The sequence below is a fragment of the Erpetoichthys calabaricus genome, chromosome 10, assembly GCF_900747795.2.
Source record: "Erpetoichthys calabaricus chromosome 10, fErpCal1.3, whole genome shotgun sequence".
Lineage (NCBI taxonomy): Eukaryota > Metazoa > Chordata > Cladistia > Polypteriformes > Polypteridae > Erpetoichthys > Erpetoichthys calabaricus.
This window is the reverse complement of record NC_041403.2, coordinates 170,508,759-170,528,000: the sequence shown is the minus strand read 5'-3', so window position 1 is coordinate 170,528,000 and position 19,242 is coordinate 170,508,759. Positions and strand designations below refer to the sequence as shown.

General features: G+C 47.5%; 1 protein-coding gene across 1 annotated transcript in view; it reads right to left on the bottom strand.

The window, feature by feature from the left end:
• Positions 1–19,242, bottom strand: part of frem1b (Fras1 related extracellular matrix 1b) — a 93,029-nt gene that overhangs the window by 60,638 nt on the left and 13,149 nt on the right. Inside the window, exons 5-15 of the mRNA XM_028812487.2 lie at positions 18,788–18,987; positions 17,222–17,545; positions 17,034–17,142; positions 15,883–16,014; positions 8,873–9,217; positions 7,468–7,610; positions 6,021–6,217; positions 5,696–5,786; positions 4,663–4,830; positions 3,052–3,260; positions 1,129–1,222 (exon numbers count right to left, since the gene is read on the bottom strand). Of these exons, the coding sequence (XP_028668320.1) occupies positions 1,129–1,222; positions 3,052–3,260; positions 4,663–4,830; positions 5,696–5,786; positions 6,021–6,217; positions 7,468–7,610; positions 8,873–9,217; positions 15,883–16,014; positions 17,034–17,142; positions 17,222–17,545; positions 18,788–18,987 (2,012 nt within the window). The remainder of the gene's footprint in view (positions 1–1,128; positions 1,223–3,051; positions 3,261–4,662; positions 4,831–5,695; positions 5,787–6,020; positions 6,218–7,467; positions 7,611–8,872; positions 9,218–15,882; positions 16,015–17,033; positions 17,143–17,221; positions 17,546–18,787; positions 18,988–19,242) is intronic.

Sequence of the window (19,242 nt, the reverse complement as noted above, 5' to 3'; positions counted from 1 at the left end):
TTATTTTAATAGTTCCTTTTTTCTCCAATTGTATCTTTTTTAACATTCCCCTTTTTACACCCTTCATTTGACATCTTTGTGGTTCCTTATTGACCAATCTGTATCATTGTGTTAATATTTCACATTTTATTTTAAATTGTACATTTTTAGGCTTCCTAATATTTCTAAATATTTTTCACATTTTTTACTTTACATGCTTGTGTTCCTTTTTCTAAAGATTTCCCTTCTTGTATTCTCCATTTGCGGTTCCTTTTTGACCCCCTCCTGACGTCCCAAACCAAGCAGCTATCAAACAGCAAGACAGGCAGGGCAGAGTGAAGAGCTTCGGTTTATGAGGAGCCTCAGAGTGCTCTACGTGAAAGGCACAATATAAAAGATATGCCACCCGTGATTTCCTCGTCTCCGTTTTAGGATTGGCACTCATCACTGAACTGCAGCCAGCCCTGCCATCCAAATACAAAGCCGAGAGTGGCAGGATGTGACAATGGAGTGACGGCCTGATCCTCGAGGAGCTGCTCTTCAAAGATAATGCTTTTAGGGGAGGCCAGCTGCCAAATAGCAGAGATAAATCTGTGCTGCACAAGCTCAAAGAGCCATTTCAGTAATGAAGGACCTGCCTGTCTATTAACAGCTTAATCAGATGAGGCAGTAGCACCCTCTGGGAAGTGGGCACCTACTAAACTCATTCCTCCTCACCCTCTATCTCAATCCCCCATGTTGGAGCCCTGGGTTAGACATTGGGAGCGATGGCTGCTCACAAGACTCCATGAAGTGCGCACTTAGCATTGATTTATCGAAAGGCGGTGCCGGACCCTGAACTGCTGTGAAGGAACAGATACTTGTGTTTGTTTTTTGTCGATTTGATCTTCTGCATGTTTTCTACATGTTATTTAAGCCTTGTTCTGCCTCAGCTACTATTTAAAGAGGAGCCTGGCCTTGCATTCATTTGGAATCTCGTCTTTGTGATTTTGGGTTTCACTTTACTGCCTGTGGAGTGGGGGCCGCTCTGGCCTTTTGTGTAGCTTTTCTCTGCTGCCTTTACAGCACCCATGAAGGAACATTACTGGTAACACGGCCAATCAGATCCCTTCATGTATCACTCCTCACCTGTCCATTGGCAGTGATTACCTTGACTGAGAGAGCGCCATCTGCTGAGTTGAAGCCGTCGGTGCAGGTGTACCAAATGGTGTCCTCCAGGGTCTCGGAGTCGTCATGCTGATACCTGTCAGAGACAATTGTGGATTTCAGTGATTTGAACTTTCTCATTTTTTTTTTTCTACATCACACTAGTGCCTACTGGCACTTCAGACTGGTGGTCTGCTGAGGGCTCAGAAGGAGACCCTTACACCACATCATCTGTGTTTGGTCTGCCTAAGGCCCAGCAGTCAGTGGCCCAACTCACCCACACGGGTGCACAGAGAGGCTTGGTGTTGGTATCTGAGGGGGCTAGGAGGGGAGGTGAGTCAGAGGTGGGATCTTGACTCCTCTGACCAGACACTAGCACTTGTAGTGCTATGAATGAATATCAGCCCAGACCTGTTTTGGCCTTACTTGTCCTTTTCCACCTCTAATGACCTCCACCAGCTTGCCATGTCTGAGTGTGACCAGCAGACTTGACACAGGTGAGTGATGCTGACTCGATTAAAGGAGAGCAGAAGGAAAGGGAAGAACAGCAGGTGGACAGACAAGATGTCAACAGGGACAGTTCAGGATGTCCATGCAACTGAATGTATAAAATAACAGGACTTCATGCCATTGGAGACCTCAGACAAGTCACTGTGTCCCCAAATCACACATTCTGCATATCCCTGTTATCAGTGACACCCTGTCCCTTTAATGTCCCTACACATTCACCCTGTTAGTCCCCCTCCTGCTCTCCCAGAATTCTCATGGTGCCAGTCTACCACATATTCCTCGAGACTGTACAACTCTCCTGGAATTAGTTTTAATTTACCCAAAGTGACTTGGACCAATGAAGGTGCTGCCGACAGCTCTGACTGACCAATGTGTCCTTCATCTAAGAGCACACTCTCGTCAAGGTCCATTTCTGAGGGTCTGGCCACAGGAAGTCACTAAACTCCATGACCTCATGTTTCCACAGGCTGACCTGAAAGACTGACTTTCTGTCCACTGAGGATGGCAGCCCCTCGGTGTGAAGGTCGCTGACCGGCTGAACGTAATCATCATGTGCCACATGCGTCCAATGACTATTCTTATTAGATGAAGCTAAGACAGACATCAGTAAGGGGTTTTGGTTGGGGGGTTGAGGGCTAGGGTAAATGTAATATGAAATCTGCGTCTTAATGCATATTTAAAATTTCATTTATGTTATTAAAATAATTGGAATATTAAATCATTCATGCTTGTAGATTTGTAAAATAAAGGAAGGAACTAGAGAGATGAAATTCTAGGCTGGTCTACAATTGCTTAGGGCTCCTCCAACTCCTTATTTAAGGGACTGGCACTATACACACACATGTTCTCTTGGCCTGACTATGCACTCTAAAAAGTAACCGCTTAGCCCAAATGCAGCTTAAGATTAGTTAGCTGCAAAGGTGTTACATTCTGAAAACAAATGCCAACAGCACACAATGTCTCCACACAATGAAGGAGCCCGGCTAATGGGGCGTCACTGTGTCTGCCTTGCTTACCGACTCATGTGAAGCGTGAAGGTGTGTGTCAGACGCTCCGCCATCCAAAGAGTTCACACCACTATGCCAGATGTCAATTTTTTTTCTTTTTTAAATTTGACTTTTTCTTGCATCCCAGTGCAACTTTATGCTGATGTTCTCTTCCCAGATCACGGATGAGGCATCAAGTGATGCCCTCCATGTCACTGAGTGCCATCATCCAAATATCACAAAGCATGTTTGGCAGGGCTGACAAAAGAACCAAAAACCTGGGACTAACCCATGGACTCAGGGCCTCAACCAGTCTGTCCGTTTTATGAATCCACCCTGAGCACCACAGGTTTGCAAGCAGCAGATGCCACACTTGGGGGCACCGGTTGACCTCAAATCCCCTACATTCAATCTCCAGTTGTCAACTTACCGTACTCTGAATCCCCGAAGGTCACCCAGCGTGAAGACGTCACCTTCCAGCATGGGTGAGCCGTTCAGCTCCACGTGGCCATGCCTTGGCTTCAGCTTCAGTTGTAGCCGCAGATTGTCAGGATTGGTGTCCACGTCGGCGACTAGCAGGTTCTCCGATGTGATGAAATTCCCTGCACCTTCCTCCACTTTCATGGGATTGGTGAAGATCTACGATAAAGCAGACACTTGAGACAAGGAGGCCCCCCATAAGAACGAGCCATACCTTTCTGTGGAAGACGTCCTGGCAGCCTGCTCAATGACTGCACCATCCATGGGCTCCCATCACATCACCTGGTTGTTTTTTCATATATTTTACGCTTCCCTTACAGGCTTTTCCAGAGATGCCCTCTTACTGATGCCAGGTTCAGCTCTCATACCACTTCTTGTGTGGCACACCAGTTGGCACTAACTTCCCTGGACAGTGACTCTGAAAGACACCCTTGACAAAGAGACCAGGTGAAGCAGTCTCCAGTACAACGCTTATGAATTTCTGGAAGCCTCTGTGAAGAGCTCAACACCCTGCTGAGGGTACAATGCCACCCCATGGAACCACATGGGTCTTCTATTTAAACACATAAGAACACCCCACAGCTGTGGAAGTGACTGGCATATCCACACCAATTGCTGCCTCCTAGGGACTGCAGGTGGCACGGCATACTTAGCCCCAAGTTGTGCCCTTTAAAAAGAATGGAGCATCCCATGATCATCCTCTGCCTAGTGGGAGACTTATGATGGTGGTCCAGTGATACAAGTACTGTACTGCTAAAAGAGGTGGTCTCATGAATCTTCTCATTTATGTGTTTTCTGCATGTTATTTTGAAAGTATGATTTCTTTGTTAGATATTCAGTGATTTTCTTTTATCATCATAATCATCAGTTGTCATTTTGAATGCCTCAATTACCACTTTTTCCCCTGTTTTGGGTGATGAATCCACATTATTTATTAGTTGCTAAGGTGGTTGCTACCATGTGACTGATGTTGACCTCATGTGTGACATCATCGCAACATCAGCTATTTAAGATGGCAGCACGGTCATCTCTTTGCATTTATCGTTAGTTTGGCTTGTGACGTCTGCTCTGTCTGCTGGTAACTAACCAGTTTGACTCACCTGGCTGAGTCTGGCACACAGACTACTGCTAAATTTGTGGCTATCGAATCCTGCCTTTTCACAAACCTCATTTTAACATTTCTCAATTTTAATTTCACATACAGGCTTGTCTGCTCTTGACAGGTGGCTCCCTTATGGCCCCTATTGTGCCCTCTGCCTATGTGCCAGTCCATTTCTGACACATCATGGCCTCGACTGAGATCTTAAAAACAGCAGGAGGTGTGTCCCTCAAATCAGCTCTCAGACGTCACTCAGTGGCTTCACCTCCACTTGAGGCCTGGGCACAGAGCCAAGCCTGCCAGGAGGTCCACCCCACCACAGAACCTTCGTGTAAATGACATCTCCGTCACTTCTGATTATAACACCTTGTAAATTCAACAGCCGACTAAAGGACTTCTGCCTGTGTGAAAGAAAGCAAAAGAAAATCTGGGCAGAATCAGACCCCGAATGGTGGAGAGTACCTCAGGAGCCTGATTGTCCACGGGCAGGACGGTGATGTTGAAGGTTAGTTCGCTGAGGGTGCCACCATGCTGGTCACTCACAGAGAAGATAAACTGCACATCCAGGGCACTGGGGCCGATATCTACTAGCGGAGGCATGTAGCCCACCTTCAGGTGATTGATGGCGTGCTGAAGGGGAACATAAAACAATAAAGAGCAGAAAAAAAAGGCTCCAGGAGCTAGACAAAGATGACCGTCAAGTGAACAAGATGGAGAAGGGAAGCAGATGGAAGGAGGAAGGAAGGCTGGCCTCGAAACTCATGGCTGGCAGCCCTGGAAGACAGGAGCCGCATGACTAAAATGAACGTCACACACCTGATTAGTGGGGACGGAAAATGGAGAGACGCCTGTGAAAGGCACAATATAACAGATACTAAGATGATGAAATAGAACGACGCTATAGAAGTGTTAGATACAGTAAGAAAGGGACTATGTAACTGATAACAGCAGATGGGCTTTAAAAGCACTATATCATAAATAAATATGAAATAAAATATATACATAGATGCAATATGAAAGGCACTACATAACAGATACACTGGATATAGACACATAACTAGATGTGAAAGGCATTACATATCAACAGATTATATAAAAGACACTATATGATAGATAGATAGATATGAAAGGCACTATATAACAGATACACTGGATATAGACACATAACTAGATGTGAAAGGCATTACATATCAACAGATTATATAAAAGACACTATATGATAGATAGATATGAAAGGCACTATATAACATACACTGGATATAGACACATAACTAGATGTGAAAGGCATTACATAATATATCAACAGATTATATAAAAGACACTATATGATAGATAGATATGAAAGACACTATATAACAGATAGATAGACACTGCCTTTCACATCCACCTTACAGACAGATATGCTATCTCCCTATCATGTACAGATTGTGCCCACTGGTGTCTGTTTTTCCAGGTCCAGCAGCATGTCACTTGCTGCCATAACTCCCAACCTCACCTGAGTGAATGACTTGAGCAGAGGGACTGAGGGGTCCTTCTTCTTTGAGCCCACGCTGTCGGTAAAGAAGAGCTTGCCAGCATCCTGCTCCCTGTCACATCCATCAGCGAGGGAGGATGGGCAGAAAGAAGAAGAAGAAGATCATGAAGGCACCACAGCAGCGAGAGGTTGAGGGGGTAACCTGAGCAGGAGCCCCACATTCACAGTAAAAGGTTTCTGGCAGAGAGGAGGGCCATCTAGAGTGACAGCTCTGTCAGGCACTGGACGTCTCAGCACAGGGGCAGTTCTTCTGAAGCAATCTACTTAAAGAGTGCAAAGAGCTCACCTATCAGCCTGGGGGACAAAGCAGGGCTGTGTGACAAAGTACATGAGGTCCGCGTCAGGAGATTCCACATCTCGGAAATGGAGGTGGCTCTTGGTGATGTAAGCGATGTCAGACTCCTTGACGGTGATGGCCCGCACTGTGCCGGGGACCTCCTTTGGCAGCTGGTCTTTAACAGGTGAGATGTGAATGACCACCACCTGTCATAAGAGAGAGGTCTAATCGATCAATCAGTTAGTCAATTTCTCCAATGTTCATAGAAGGGATGAAAAATGAAAAGCCAACAAACAGCATAACTCCTCTTTGTCTTCGGAGGATGACCACAATCAAATCTGAATGTATCCTTCACTAAGCTCATCGACCCGCCCATTTAATAAACCTTTAATCGGCAGGTTGAAATGGTCCTGCAGCTACCAGCCTCTTGTGTCGTCCATCTTCTTTGACCACTTATGTCACCCTTAAAGAAGAACAGCTGACTTCTGAGAGGGGAACCCAAAAATAAAAACTGGCTGGTCAGCAAAGAACCCATAGGTGGCAGTGGCACAGTCACACTTGCGTGTCTGACTGGATGATGACACCAAAGACGGACAGGAATCCACTGCTGCTCTGTCTGATTCAATGGGGTGCAGTGTGCCCAAAACGACATCTCCCATCAAGACCTCCCTCTGCCCACTCGCTGCCATGTCTGCACAGACCCGAGTCTCCTTATGAGAGCTTTCTGCTGTGCTGTCTGCTTTGCCTGTGTACCCTAAACTGGACTCTTGATTATTTTGTGAAGTGCCTTGTGTTGATGTATTCTATGAGTGGTGGATTGATAAACGGGTAGCTGCATCAATTCATGGACTGACTCATGGAAGCATCAATGCCAGTCATTTCTGTTGGGCCTGCACAGATGGCATAGGAGACCTGCATGCCTCTAGAACAACATCCTACATCGCAGTTTTCCCAGCATCTGCCCAGATGCGTTTTCCTCCTTGAGCCCCCCCCCCCTCTGGTGTCAATACCTCATGGCTGTTGGGTCTCCATTGCATGGTGGCAGAGACACTTGTTTGTCTGCCCAGATTTGCTTCTCCTTATGAGGCCCCTCTACAGTGCTGTCTGTTTTTAACTGCATCCTTGTTTAGTTTGTAAAGTGTGTTGTGACGACACATTCCATGAGTGACAGATGATGGATGGATGGGTCTGCACAGACAAAGTAGTAGGACACCCTTACTACTCTAAAATAACACCCTACTGCCCAGTTTGTGCCAATTCTGCATGTGTCTCCAGAACCCCCTCAAGCAGCTCTTCCTCCACATGTCTGCGCAGCTGGCCCATGATGCCTCTCTCCAAGGCTGTCCTTCTCTCCATGCCACTCTCGTCTGTGTCATGTTGTGCACCATCAGGGTCAGGAGCAGCCGTGTCTGAAGTAAATGTCACAAGACATAACCTCCCAGGCGGCTCCACTTACGTGAGTCTGGGACAGGTTTGGAGGCTCGTGCCCATCAGACAGCGTGAACTCAAAGGAGTCTTCAAATAGCTCACCCCCCAGGTGCTGGTAATAGATCAGCCCATGGAACAGGTCCCTCTGCAGGAAGCTCTTCACCGGGAACCCTGGTGAAGAGAATCAGAGCAAGTGGTAGGTTACTGAAATGCCAAGGACGAGATTGGACCACAGGCTGCACCTCAGTTAAAGACTGAAAAGACCAATGGGTGGCACAGTGGTCAGCACTGCTGCTTCGAAACGCTACAGTCTTTGATTCAGACCCTCTCAATGTGCAGTCTGCATGTTCTCCCCATTTCTGTTCTCTCAACTGGTGATCCTATACTAGCCCCTGGGATAGACTGGCATCCTTCCAGGATGGGTCTGCACTTGGCTTCTAGTGACCCTAAAATGACCAACAGTCTGACACCCTTGGCCAGGCATTAGACACTAGTCATGTCCATCCATTTTCACCACCCTCATGGCGAGTTCATTCCAACACCAATAGATGTAGCCTGTGGACTGCCCCTGCATGGGTGGTCAATTTACTGCTGGGAGACCACAAAGTCAAGAATTAAGTTGAACAGGGGAATTCTACCTGAAAGAGGAACCAAGCAAATACCGCCAACCACTGTGCCACCTCACCAGTCATGTCTGTTGTTCCATTCCTCAGGCAACAGCTCTGCTTTTAACTGCCGGCCAGTCAGTCAGTTAACTAACTCATCCCTTTTCATGTTTGACATTTGAACATTCAAGACTTCAACTAAAACGTTCAATGACGATTCACACCGAGCATTTGACAAGCTCCCTCTTCGCAGGGCGGAGATTCAGGGTACAACTCTGGACTGGATGCCAGTTCACCACACACACACACACACACACACACACACACACACACATATACTTGATCAATTCAGACCAGATGTTGGAATGTAGGGGTAAAGTAAATAAATCTACCTGAACACAAGAAGAGGTCAGCACAGAGGGTTCAAGTACCTTTACCACCATTAAAATATTTAGAAAAAGAAACCTGACCTAATGTAATCCCTCCTCACTTGGTCACTGTGTGTCACCTTTCACTGTGTATGGCCTCCAGGACTGCTGCTTGATGACACTTGCCTGGAAATTACATCGTACCTTAAATTGTGCATTATCTCTAGGCCTGCTACTCGACAACGCTCACCTGGTCATTATGTAGTGCAATTCCTGGTGTGCAACCTCTGGGCCTAAAGCTTAACAACTATTACTTCACCACGTACGGTGTCCAGGCCTGCATCTTAACAACCTCGACCTGGTCATTATGTAGTGCCTATCATCACTCTGGCCAGTCTCCATGCCATTCAATGCTCAGTCTCACCTTACATCTGCAAGTCTTCACAGAAATTCAAGGTACCTGGCAACCCTGCGGAGGGCTTTTTGACAATCTCGCCCGCGCGGGGCCAAACGGTGAGCTGGTAGAGAATGTAGTCGTCACTGGAGTCCAGGTCAGAGGCCAGCAGCATGTGCTCCTCAATGAGGACCACAGCGCCCTCCTGCACCTCGAAGGCCATGTTGTTGATGAGGAATGGGGGCGTGTCATCCTTCGGGAGGATGTTGATGGGGAATTTGTGGCGGATGCTGTGCTTGCCATCAGAGACGCGGAAGACGATGTAATCCTTAGTGGTGTCGCTGTCCCCATGGTGGTACCGGACAGTGCCATCTTTGATGTCCTGGACTTTGAACATGAATCCTTTGCCACCTGAAAAAGAGAAAGATATCAGGAGTCACATTCTGCAGCATATCAGCCTGAACCACCATCACAGGATGTAATGACGTGGCAGCCCATGCTGGTGAGCACAACCAAAGCCTGCCAGCCTAAAGGAACGCTGGCATCTACACTTATTCTGTAAGGGCCTTGAGCATGAGAAAGGCGCTATATAAATAAAATGTATTATTAATGTATTATTTCCCGGAAAGAGTAACAACGGGGGCCTGGGACATCACCTTATGGCCAATCAAAAACAGCAAGCCAATGATGGGGCATAGATACAAGGGTCCTGGGGGACTAAATGGAGTGACACAGGCATCAAAATGGCACTTAACTCTCAGAGGGTATGATCCATCAAAGCCAAAGTGTCTCCCTGTCCCCTGCTCAGACTTGCCTGATCATCAAAGCCAATGGACCCCGGAGCTGAAGGCAGAGCAACTCATCCTTACGGCCTCCAGGCGTGAACTTTGACCTTCATGTTGGGCTGGGTGGCTTCAACTAAGACGTGTGCTCCAAGAGACAGGCCTCACCCTCCGGGCAACCTTTGCCCGAGGAAGGAAATTCCCTTGAAAGATGCGTCAGTCAATTGTCAGGATATCAGTGGATCTGCAGTGGACTGTGGCAAGTGAAGACTTGTTGGTCAGCTGCAGCACAAGTACGGGTGGGTGAGGAGCTTCCACACGGTCACAGATGGTGGGCAGAAAGCACCTCGTGCAGGAAGCCTGGGCTATCTGTTAATCCACCCTTTTTATCTGGCCAGTCACCCATCCATTAGTCTGTCAACTCCATCCATCCATCCATAACATCCACTTATCCATTAACTTATCAGTCCCCTCATCCACTAATCTATATTGTCAACTCCTCCAGCCTTCCATTCATTATGAACCCTTTCTAAATTGCTGGACCATAGGAACTTGGGCACAATGTGGCAGTCAGCTTAAGCTGGGTGCCAACCTGTCACAGGGCACAAACCAGGACGTGTCCTGGTATGGACTGGCATCCCCTCTGGGTTCTGTCCCTGCCACGCTAAATTTGTCAGCAGGATTGGAAAACACACAGAGGCCCCTTTCACTTTACATTTAGTTTTCCCTTTCAGCGTTTCCTGTCTTGAGATTTCAGTTCTGCTAACGCCACTTATAATGTCTATCTGGGCATGAACGACAGGCTGCCTGTCAATCCTCTACCTTTAGATGGCTCTGGTTGGTCAGTTCCTCTTCCACTATTGGTCTTTTGGTCAGTTTTTTAAAGTAGGTGGCCGGCTAGACTGGTGCATTTGACTAATATTTGTGTCTTTGTGTTAATGCCACCCCGTGGCAGAACCTAAGATGGCATTAGGGTGCATGCCATCAAAATATAGGCTGTCTTTGTGCCTCCCACCTCTACGTGCTCTCATGAATGTTGGCTCTGCCCGCTGCCTGCCCTATCTTCACAGCCATCAATCCCAACTTAGGGACACCTGTGCTCTCCAGGCAATTACACCCAGGATTCAAGGAGGAGGTGTGGGTCAAATTCTGTGAATTGGCCACAGCTGACATGGCACAGGTGATGAGGATGAGTCGGCCCACAAAACCACCATCTGTTTGGATATGCTGCAGCCCTCTAGTGGTGCGACAATCAGGAGAGAGCACGCTTCCTCCATTGGACATCACGTTGGTTGAAGCAGAATGAAAGAATCAACTTTTAGGTGGCTGACCCCCAAACCTGGCTGGTGGTCTTGATATATGTCACCCCAACATGAAACTTTTGACAGCATGTTGCATGAAGTGGGACCACAGTGTAAAGTGAGGAGATGCAGACTTGGCCGTTTTAGTTTGAATGTAAACTTTGGTTTGCCTGAAGGCATCACGAAGTTCCCTGGACCCTCAGAAGTTAGTGCCTTGCAGCCTACTCTAATGATGACGTCCATGTGTGCCAGCAAGACAGAAGGTTAAGTTCAGCAGACAGCTTGAGAGATGAACGGTCAGACAGTAAAACCTAATTACGACTTACCAAGGGATACCGCAACAAGTCCAAATGCAGTTTGGTAATTGGGCCCAAAGGTGCTTGTGGGCATCAGGCCCAAACGCACAATCGGGTGCCAATAGGGAAGTAGTCAACTCATCGACAGATTGGCTAAAGGCAGTAGACCAAACAAAACAGCTTTATAATTGGCACCGGCCACCCGAGGATGGTCCATCCCCAAGTGCGAATGCTGTCCAATTCCAGTATTCTGCAGAGACTTGGTTCTCACAAAGTCCCATACGGAGCCCATGGCGGCACTGGGTCCGGTAAAATCAGGCCAGCGGATGGTGGATTAGAAGGAAAAATGGATGCCTGTTGTGCCTCACACTCTCGGTACCCACCAGTTGAGGTGCTTAACACACCTTACCTGTGCCTGGGTGCCTGGCTTCAGCAACATGGGACAAAAGGGCAGTAACCCTGGCACTGCGGGACTCCACCACAGGATAGGCCTCTGGCATCCTGGGATGCCCTACATTCCCCATTTCTGGTTTGGGAAGAGCGATGAAACCAATGATTGGCACCGAAGTTTATTTCCTGGTCTCTCTTCTTTATTGTTCAATTCTGTTTCCTCCTCCTATGCCAGATGTGCTGTGAGCTACCATCCTGCCATTAATGTACTCATCACCTCGGCCATTCCGGCATTTCCTTTCCAACAAGGACTCCTCTCATCAAGCCCTTGGATTTGAATGATGGCCCGGAATGCCCTCGAGGCCTCAAGGTGAGTCATACTTTTTGTTTTCTTTCATTTCCCTGGTCTGTTGATGCATCATGCCCTCTCATCCTTTCCTGCCACTTTAGCCTCATCTCTGGCCATCTTCTTGTTCTCCCCTCATTACCTCTTGTTTATGCCCATTCACGTGTCTTTGTGCTCTGCACTAATGCGCCTCACCTCCTGCCATCCATTGTGTGTACTTTCCACAACTCGGTCCATATCCGTGATTAAGTAGGCACAACTTGGGGCGCACATGACATATTCAAAGATCCAACAGTCACATTAAGGGCATGCGTGACTCCACATAAATGTGAAAGCAGAGGCGGTTGTCGGTCCTTATAAAGCTGACATTACTCTTCCAATTTGGCTCAGGTCTCCACGGCCTGACAGAATGGCCCATTTTGTAGTGTGATGGGCACTTTGCTGTAATCAGGGTGAACACTTGCAGAAGACCAGGAGATGACAAGGCATTCAAAATGGCCAAAGGTCAGACATAGACCAAGAAGACAGAAAGGAAGCACAGTGGAGTAACGAGGGTGAGAGGTGGCTGGCTGTACTTACACGGCCTTTTCTAACTAGAATAATCAATGCTCTTCACACCAAAGACGGTAGGTTGCCATCTAATATACTGTATATGGGGAGTTGTGATGCAACAGGACATATGACCAGCAATGGGCAAGCAACCATAAACACAGCCGCTACAATGAGGCAGCGCGCAATATGGAGGAGAGTGCAGCCCAAAGCTAAGTATAACATGGCCCCACCATGACGTCACCACAATATCACACAAGAGAAGTGCGCAAGTAGCCAAGACATCAATCAGCACACCTCTCCGAGGCAGGCAGAGGTGACACTCAGGACCTCAGTATGACTGCTAGAGTGTTCTAAAGCCCAGCCTTCTGTGCACTGGGGGTGTCCAGACAGGTAAGCTTCACACAGGTGAGTGTGGTACTGCGCAATAAGCAACAACCCTTAATAAGATGCACATTGTGATGCCATGTCAAGTGTCATGGCAACCAGTCCTGCGATTGCTTTCACTTGACCACATACAATTGTGGTGGCATCTGAAGGGAGGCAAGTACCTGAGCATAAGTGCAGTGAAGCATCAAGCACTTCTATTTGTTCCTTTAGCCCGTCTCCATAATCATCCTGCCTCTGAACGTTTGGGGATGGCTCCAGCCCCACAAATCCCTGATACGCAAGTTGATGGAGGAGTGTTCACTCATATCTTTGTGCTCAACACAAATGTCCTGATTACTTACCGCAAAGACACTTGTTCTTATGTGTGCCCATATTACTTGATGGAGGGGTATTTACTCATATCTGTGTGCCTGACAGCAGTGCCCATATTACCTGATGGAGAAGTGCTTGTTCATGTTTGTGTCCCATTTGTCGTCCATGGTTTATTTCCTTGAAGTGACATAATGGTAGCCTGATTTACAAATTCACACCTCACTCTAAGGCTTCTGAACATCCTGATTAATCAACCTTCCTTGGCATGCGGACGTCCCTTCTGCCAGTTTAGTAACAGAATGAAAAGAACCCCATCAGCCATTACCTGAAGCCCGGATCCTCTCTGGCCTGCTGCCACCACAGCTGAATGGGAACACTCAGACAGTGGGCCAGTCCACAGCCATGAGTCAAACCTTTTGGATTTAAACACAGGGAGCGCAGGCAAACCCCACAGGGACTGTGAGCCAGCTGGGACTCAAACCCCAGTCCTTCTGCTTGGTTATCTAACCATCACCCTGTCTGCAGAAATAAATAAATAATGGAGCACCCTCTGCACCCCAGTGTCACCCAAATGTCTCCCAGTACGCACATTCCCATAACAAGCGTCATTCGGCTCACAAACATGCTCTGGCCATTAGCGTAGACAGACTCTGCCCATGGGAGACGCAGCATACGCCTTGGCAATCTGTTCTAGAAACGCCACAAACTAAGTAAGAGTCGAGTGTGCGGCGAGCTGGAACAACAGCCGCCATCATTCTGCCTACAAAATGCCCCTTGGCAGGCCAATGACAACATGTTTTACCCTTTCTCAGCAAACACATGCCGCCACCTTGCATATGTTTCATAAAATTGCACATATTTAACACCGACGGGCAACACGTGGAGCAGACTGAGAAGCAACCAGCAAGGACACTAGGAGCTTGGGGAGGGGCAGTGCCATTCACAAGGGCACAAGGAGCTTGGGAAGTTGTCAGGCTGCTCACAAGGGCACAAGAAGATCAGGAAGGTTCCAGGCTTCCCATGAGCTCAAAGGGTGCTAGGGTAGTACCTGGGCAAAGTACAAAGACACAAGGAACTAGAAGCACAGGCCAAGCAACATCTGAGCACGTAGAGCTCAGGTAGGAGCCGTGCCATCCACAAGGACACACTCAGCTCAGGCAGGCGCTGGGCAGATTATGAGGGCACAGGGAGATCCGGCAATAAACAAAGATGCAAGGAGCTTGGGCATGACAGCTGTGTAAGGCACATAAGACTAACAACCCCAATGTGAAGCACTGGGTGCACGAGAGCATCCATTAAGAAAGATATTAGGGAAGCTTAATAGCAGTTGGAGAGAAACACAGCAGAAAAGGTGAACGACGACCCAAAGAGATATTTTCAGTATTTTAGTAGTAAAAGGAGGAGGTGAAGTGCATCAGGAATAAAAAATAGAGACAGTGAAATAGCAGATGCTCTACACTCACATTTTTCTGAAGTTCTCACGTCTGAGGAAGTGGATAACCTCCCAGAAGTAAAAGGGACTGCTAAGGGGGTACTGAGGGATTTGGAAATTGAAGAGGAAGCAGCACTGATCAGATTAAATAGGATAGGCTGACATCAAACAAATCACCAGGGCCAGATAATACTAACCCTCGAGTTCTTAACGAGGTTAGTGAGTACAGATATAAACCCTACATGCATATTTTTAGGAAGTCACTGCGCAATGGAGAGATTCTGAAGGACTGGAGAATGTCAACTAATATCCCGTTATATAAGAAGGGTGATCGGGCAGATCCAAGCAGCTTACTGTGCATCACAGGTAAATTACTGGAAGGAATTATTAAAGAATAGGCTGAGTAACACATGGAAACAACTGGAGTTTTACTGAACAGCCAGCATGGGAGGACCTATTTATTAACATGCTGGAATTCTAAACATTTATGTCAACAGTTGAATTCTGCAAAAATAAAAAATCCAAATCACGATGACAGAATAAGACCACCAAATCAGGCTGCATACAGTCAAGTCCACTGCAATTTAGGGTGCTCACTGTTTTCGCCTCAATTGACCCAGTTTTTGACATTGACCCCTGTAAAAGAGGGCATGAAATGGTTGGTACTACCTTACCCAGTGGGGAGGCTATCCTAAAGGACACGACAAGCAGGAGACCGTCTGGTCAGGCCAGGGGTTCTCAAGGTACTCTGGATGGCAGCATCCCACTGGCGGAGCCCTCATTTGGACACATGCGGGTCTGCATGGGAGCTGTAGTCCCGAAAGGCAGCTCTGCAAGGACCCCTAGGTGCCCTAAGTGCCACTGTCCTGACCCTGCAGGTCTTCCAGCATGCTTTATCATTAATCTGGACATACTCTCAGGTTTAGCCTGAAAAGAAGCTCCTCTGCCTCAGCCAGGTCACCCAAAGTTGAGTGTTGAGGAGGAAAAAGAGAAAAGAACTGAAGTGTCTTGTTGTGGGGAAGAAGCCTGTTGTAGGTATCTGTTGGATTGGAATGGTGTTTGGGGTATTGGACGCCCCCTACAGGTTACACCCAGTTTGCCCCAGTGACCCCCTTTGTCTTACCTGCTTTACTGCTTTCAGCACAACGGGAGCTCTAGTCTGAGTTATGGAAGGACTTGAGAGCCACTCACTAAGAGCACAACATCAACTCTGAGAGAAAAGGCTCCTTCACAGTCAAACAGTAATGAAGCCCAAGACCAACATCATGGCTGCCTTACCTCGGACAGTAAGTCTCCCGTGCTGCGGTCCATCCACTGCCACAAAGTAGACACTATTGATGTTGTCGTTGTCTACGATCTGGAAGTTCTCCCAGGAAATTGGCCTTGACTGCCCTTCCAACAAGTCCAGTCCTGTACAGAATGAGGTCAACATGAAAGGCATTTAGTAGGCAGTACCTGACCTGAGGTCACTTCTGCAAACTGAAATTAATTGTTAAACGTGACTTGACATTTCTGATGTAAACAATGGCGCTCCTCTCCTAGTCACTTTGTGGGTGAGCTCCATTTTAATGCCTTACTTCATAAGGCCCCACATGAACTTAAAGTCTAAGCAGCATGTGTGGCTTACTGGACCCCCAACTCTCAGACTGTGAAACCTATCTCAGCCACTCTGAAGTATGAGATTTCTGAGCTCTTTAGAACATTCCATGGCACAATATCCCAAACTTCTGAATGACATCTTGATGTCCCAGTATTTCAGTAAATGCACTGCTCTTACTGCTGTTTGAACCTCGGGTCAAGGTGTCACAGTCCTTTATCATCTACTTTGTCTGCCTTATTGACTTGCACATAACACTTGAAGACCCCAAGAGCAGACTAAAGGAAGTGCACATCCTCTTTCAAGGTGCTGGAGCACTTCATCATCTCAAACAACTTGTGTGTTTAGAAAGGATCTGGACGAGACATTGGGGCATCGTGGCTAACAGATGACCCGATGAGCAGAAGGTGAAATTCACTTGTTTGTCAAACCTCGTTTTTAATGTTACAGTTTGAGCCTCACATAACTTAAACAATTAAAAAAATAAACAAATGGTAGTCAACAGCAAGAGGAGACCCTGAGCGCATCCAGCTGTTCAGAGGGCTGCAGAAGGAATAAACTGAGGCAGCAGAAACCTGGCAGTTTGGCATGATGCCACTGACCCAGAGTGATGGGATAGGCCCAACAAGGAGGTGCAGGGATATCACTTGCGGTGGACACCATTTAGGTTTCAAGGAGTGGTCGCACACTCTTCACCTACTAGTCAGCAAGAGCTTGTCAATGTGCCAGTAGTGGGTATAATTACAAGCCACAAAGTGACCAGCACCTAGATGTCAGTTCCATTGGGGATTTAGGCCTTAACAGGCACAGAGTGCTAAAAAAGGACACTCACCCATGTTCCAAGAAACCCGAGGGGCATTGGTCTCTGTTGACCGAATGGAGAAGTGCACCATAATGGGAGGGCTCTCAGCAAAGAAGTCATCAATGGCCACAAACTCCACCTGTACACAGCACAACAAAAGATACTGTGGTGAGACAGGATACAAACCACAGGGGTCAGCACCTCAGGCCCCTCTGCACCTCAAAGTTCCGACGGCCGCTGTGGCTGCTGTTGGGAGGCTGATAGGCTATCTTCATATCGTGGAGGTCCTGCCAAGTGAAAGAAGAGCTCTGCTTCGTGTGGTCATCTAAGTGGGTCAGATAGCCCTCTATGGGGGGCTTGGTGACATTAAAGACCAGCCTGGACTGGGGGGTCTCGTCATCTTCAGCATCCAGGGCCGCTGTGCTTAAGGGAGTCAGAATGAACTGGTCCACCTCCAGAATGAACATGGACATGAAGGCAGCACGGGGCTGCTGGTTTGGAATCGCCCCACGTATCTTTGCTGGAATCCAAGCACTCTGCATCTTGAAGGAAAAAACAAAACAAGTTACATTGGCATTTCTTATGGATGTCCATGACGGTTTTGAGTTATCAATCCAGATTAATTTGTAGACTCCTAAACACAAAGTGGAAATCAACAAGCACACATGGCAGGCCATACAAATCTGCCTGCACCACACACATTGGCAGCAGCGAATTGGTAGGTGATGTCTGGGGAGGGACACCTGAAGCCAACAAATAAGCTAAACTACTGAAAAGCCTCTGTGACGTGACTACAACAAGTGAGAGGAATGAAAGCGAGGACATCGCAAGGGCCTGTGTGGGCTGTTTAACACTCCATATACCAAGGTCTCTTCTGGGCATCAGTGGGCTAAAAGACCATCAATCTGTACAGCAGAAGGGGGACGTGGGATGGGGCCCAAAATTGGCTAAAATGGCCCTGTGAGAAAAACCGTAGACGCTGCACAAGTTTCACCCATTTAGTGCTACTCAGCATCCTCTGTTGCCAGAATGGAGACGTGTCACACTTAGTAATGGTGCCAGTGCTCAGGCTGAACATATTGACTGGGTCATAAATGGTAGTCAGTGCCAAAGACAGTGCCAGTGCCACAGTCACAATGAATAATAATAGTGTCATGACACTCAGCGGTGCCAGTGATCGTGCCACTCATGACAATAGTGTGTTGTAAGGAGCTAGTGGACTTTACTTCATACTGTTCCGCAGGGTTACTATGATGATGGGGAGTTGTTCTAACATATGTTTTGTTTTTTTGTTATCTGGAATGATTTTTGGCCATTATTTTTTATCTTTAATTAATCATTCTGATCTTTTTGCAGGTATGTCTTAACAGCGCCATGTTGAGAGTCAGCTTCCTCAGAGGTTTTCTTTTATTTATAAAAACGAAAGTGCACTGCTGGTCACGTGGGTGTAGTTTGTGACGTCACCCTTTTCTATATGACATCACTGCACGACCATTATAAAAGATGGCAGTTCACTGTAGTTGTCTTCCGAATTTCTAGATTCAAACCAAACCAACTCTGCTGCAAACTAGTTACATAGCTTAATGGGAAATCCTTCTACTCTGACCTTTGACACTCATTTGGCTCATGCGTCCTCCTGGTGTTAAGCTCCGCCCATTTCATGACTATTCTTTATTTTTCCCCATTTCTGCCTTCATCTCTCAGAACATTACAGGTAGCATGCATCCTGCCTCATCACAAAAGCCCACAATAACCCCGCTGCTGGGGTTCTTCTCCCTTCTTACCTGCACCAGCGAGCGGGTCTTCTTGTCCCTGATCTCCACCCGGATGGAGACATAGTCAACCTCGGGAGAAGGTGGACTCAGGTGCTGATACCGGAGGCCCATCTGAAGGAAGGCGTCGCAGTCGGCCTTGAGGAAGTGCACCTCTTTGGCTCCAGATGAGCAGGCTTTATTGCCAGGACAGGCTGGCCTTGCCTGTCGAACTACGGGACAAGCATTGGAAGAAAACACATGAGTTGAGATTTTGAACATTACCAGCACCGCTGCTGCCCCCAGTGTGCCCGCTTTGCTTGATCCTAAATGCACGGCAATGCTTACGGCAAGCTGGTGACTGACCAGGTTGGGGACTGTCTTGGAGGACCACAGAAGTGGCTTTTACTGCTTCTGAACTGGAGCCCTAACTGGAGTAAACCTGTGAAGAAGCCTGGCCTGGATACCAGTGAGGACGGTAAACAAGG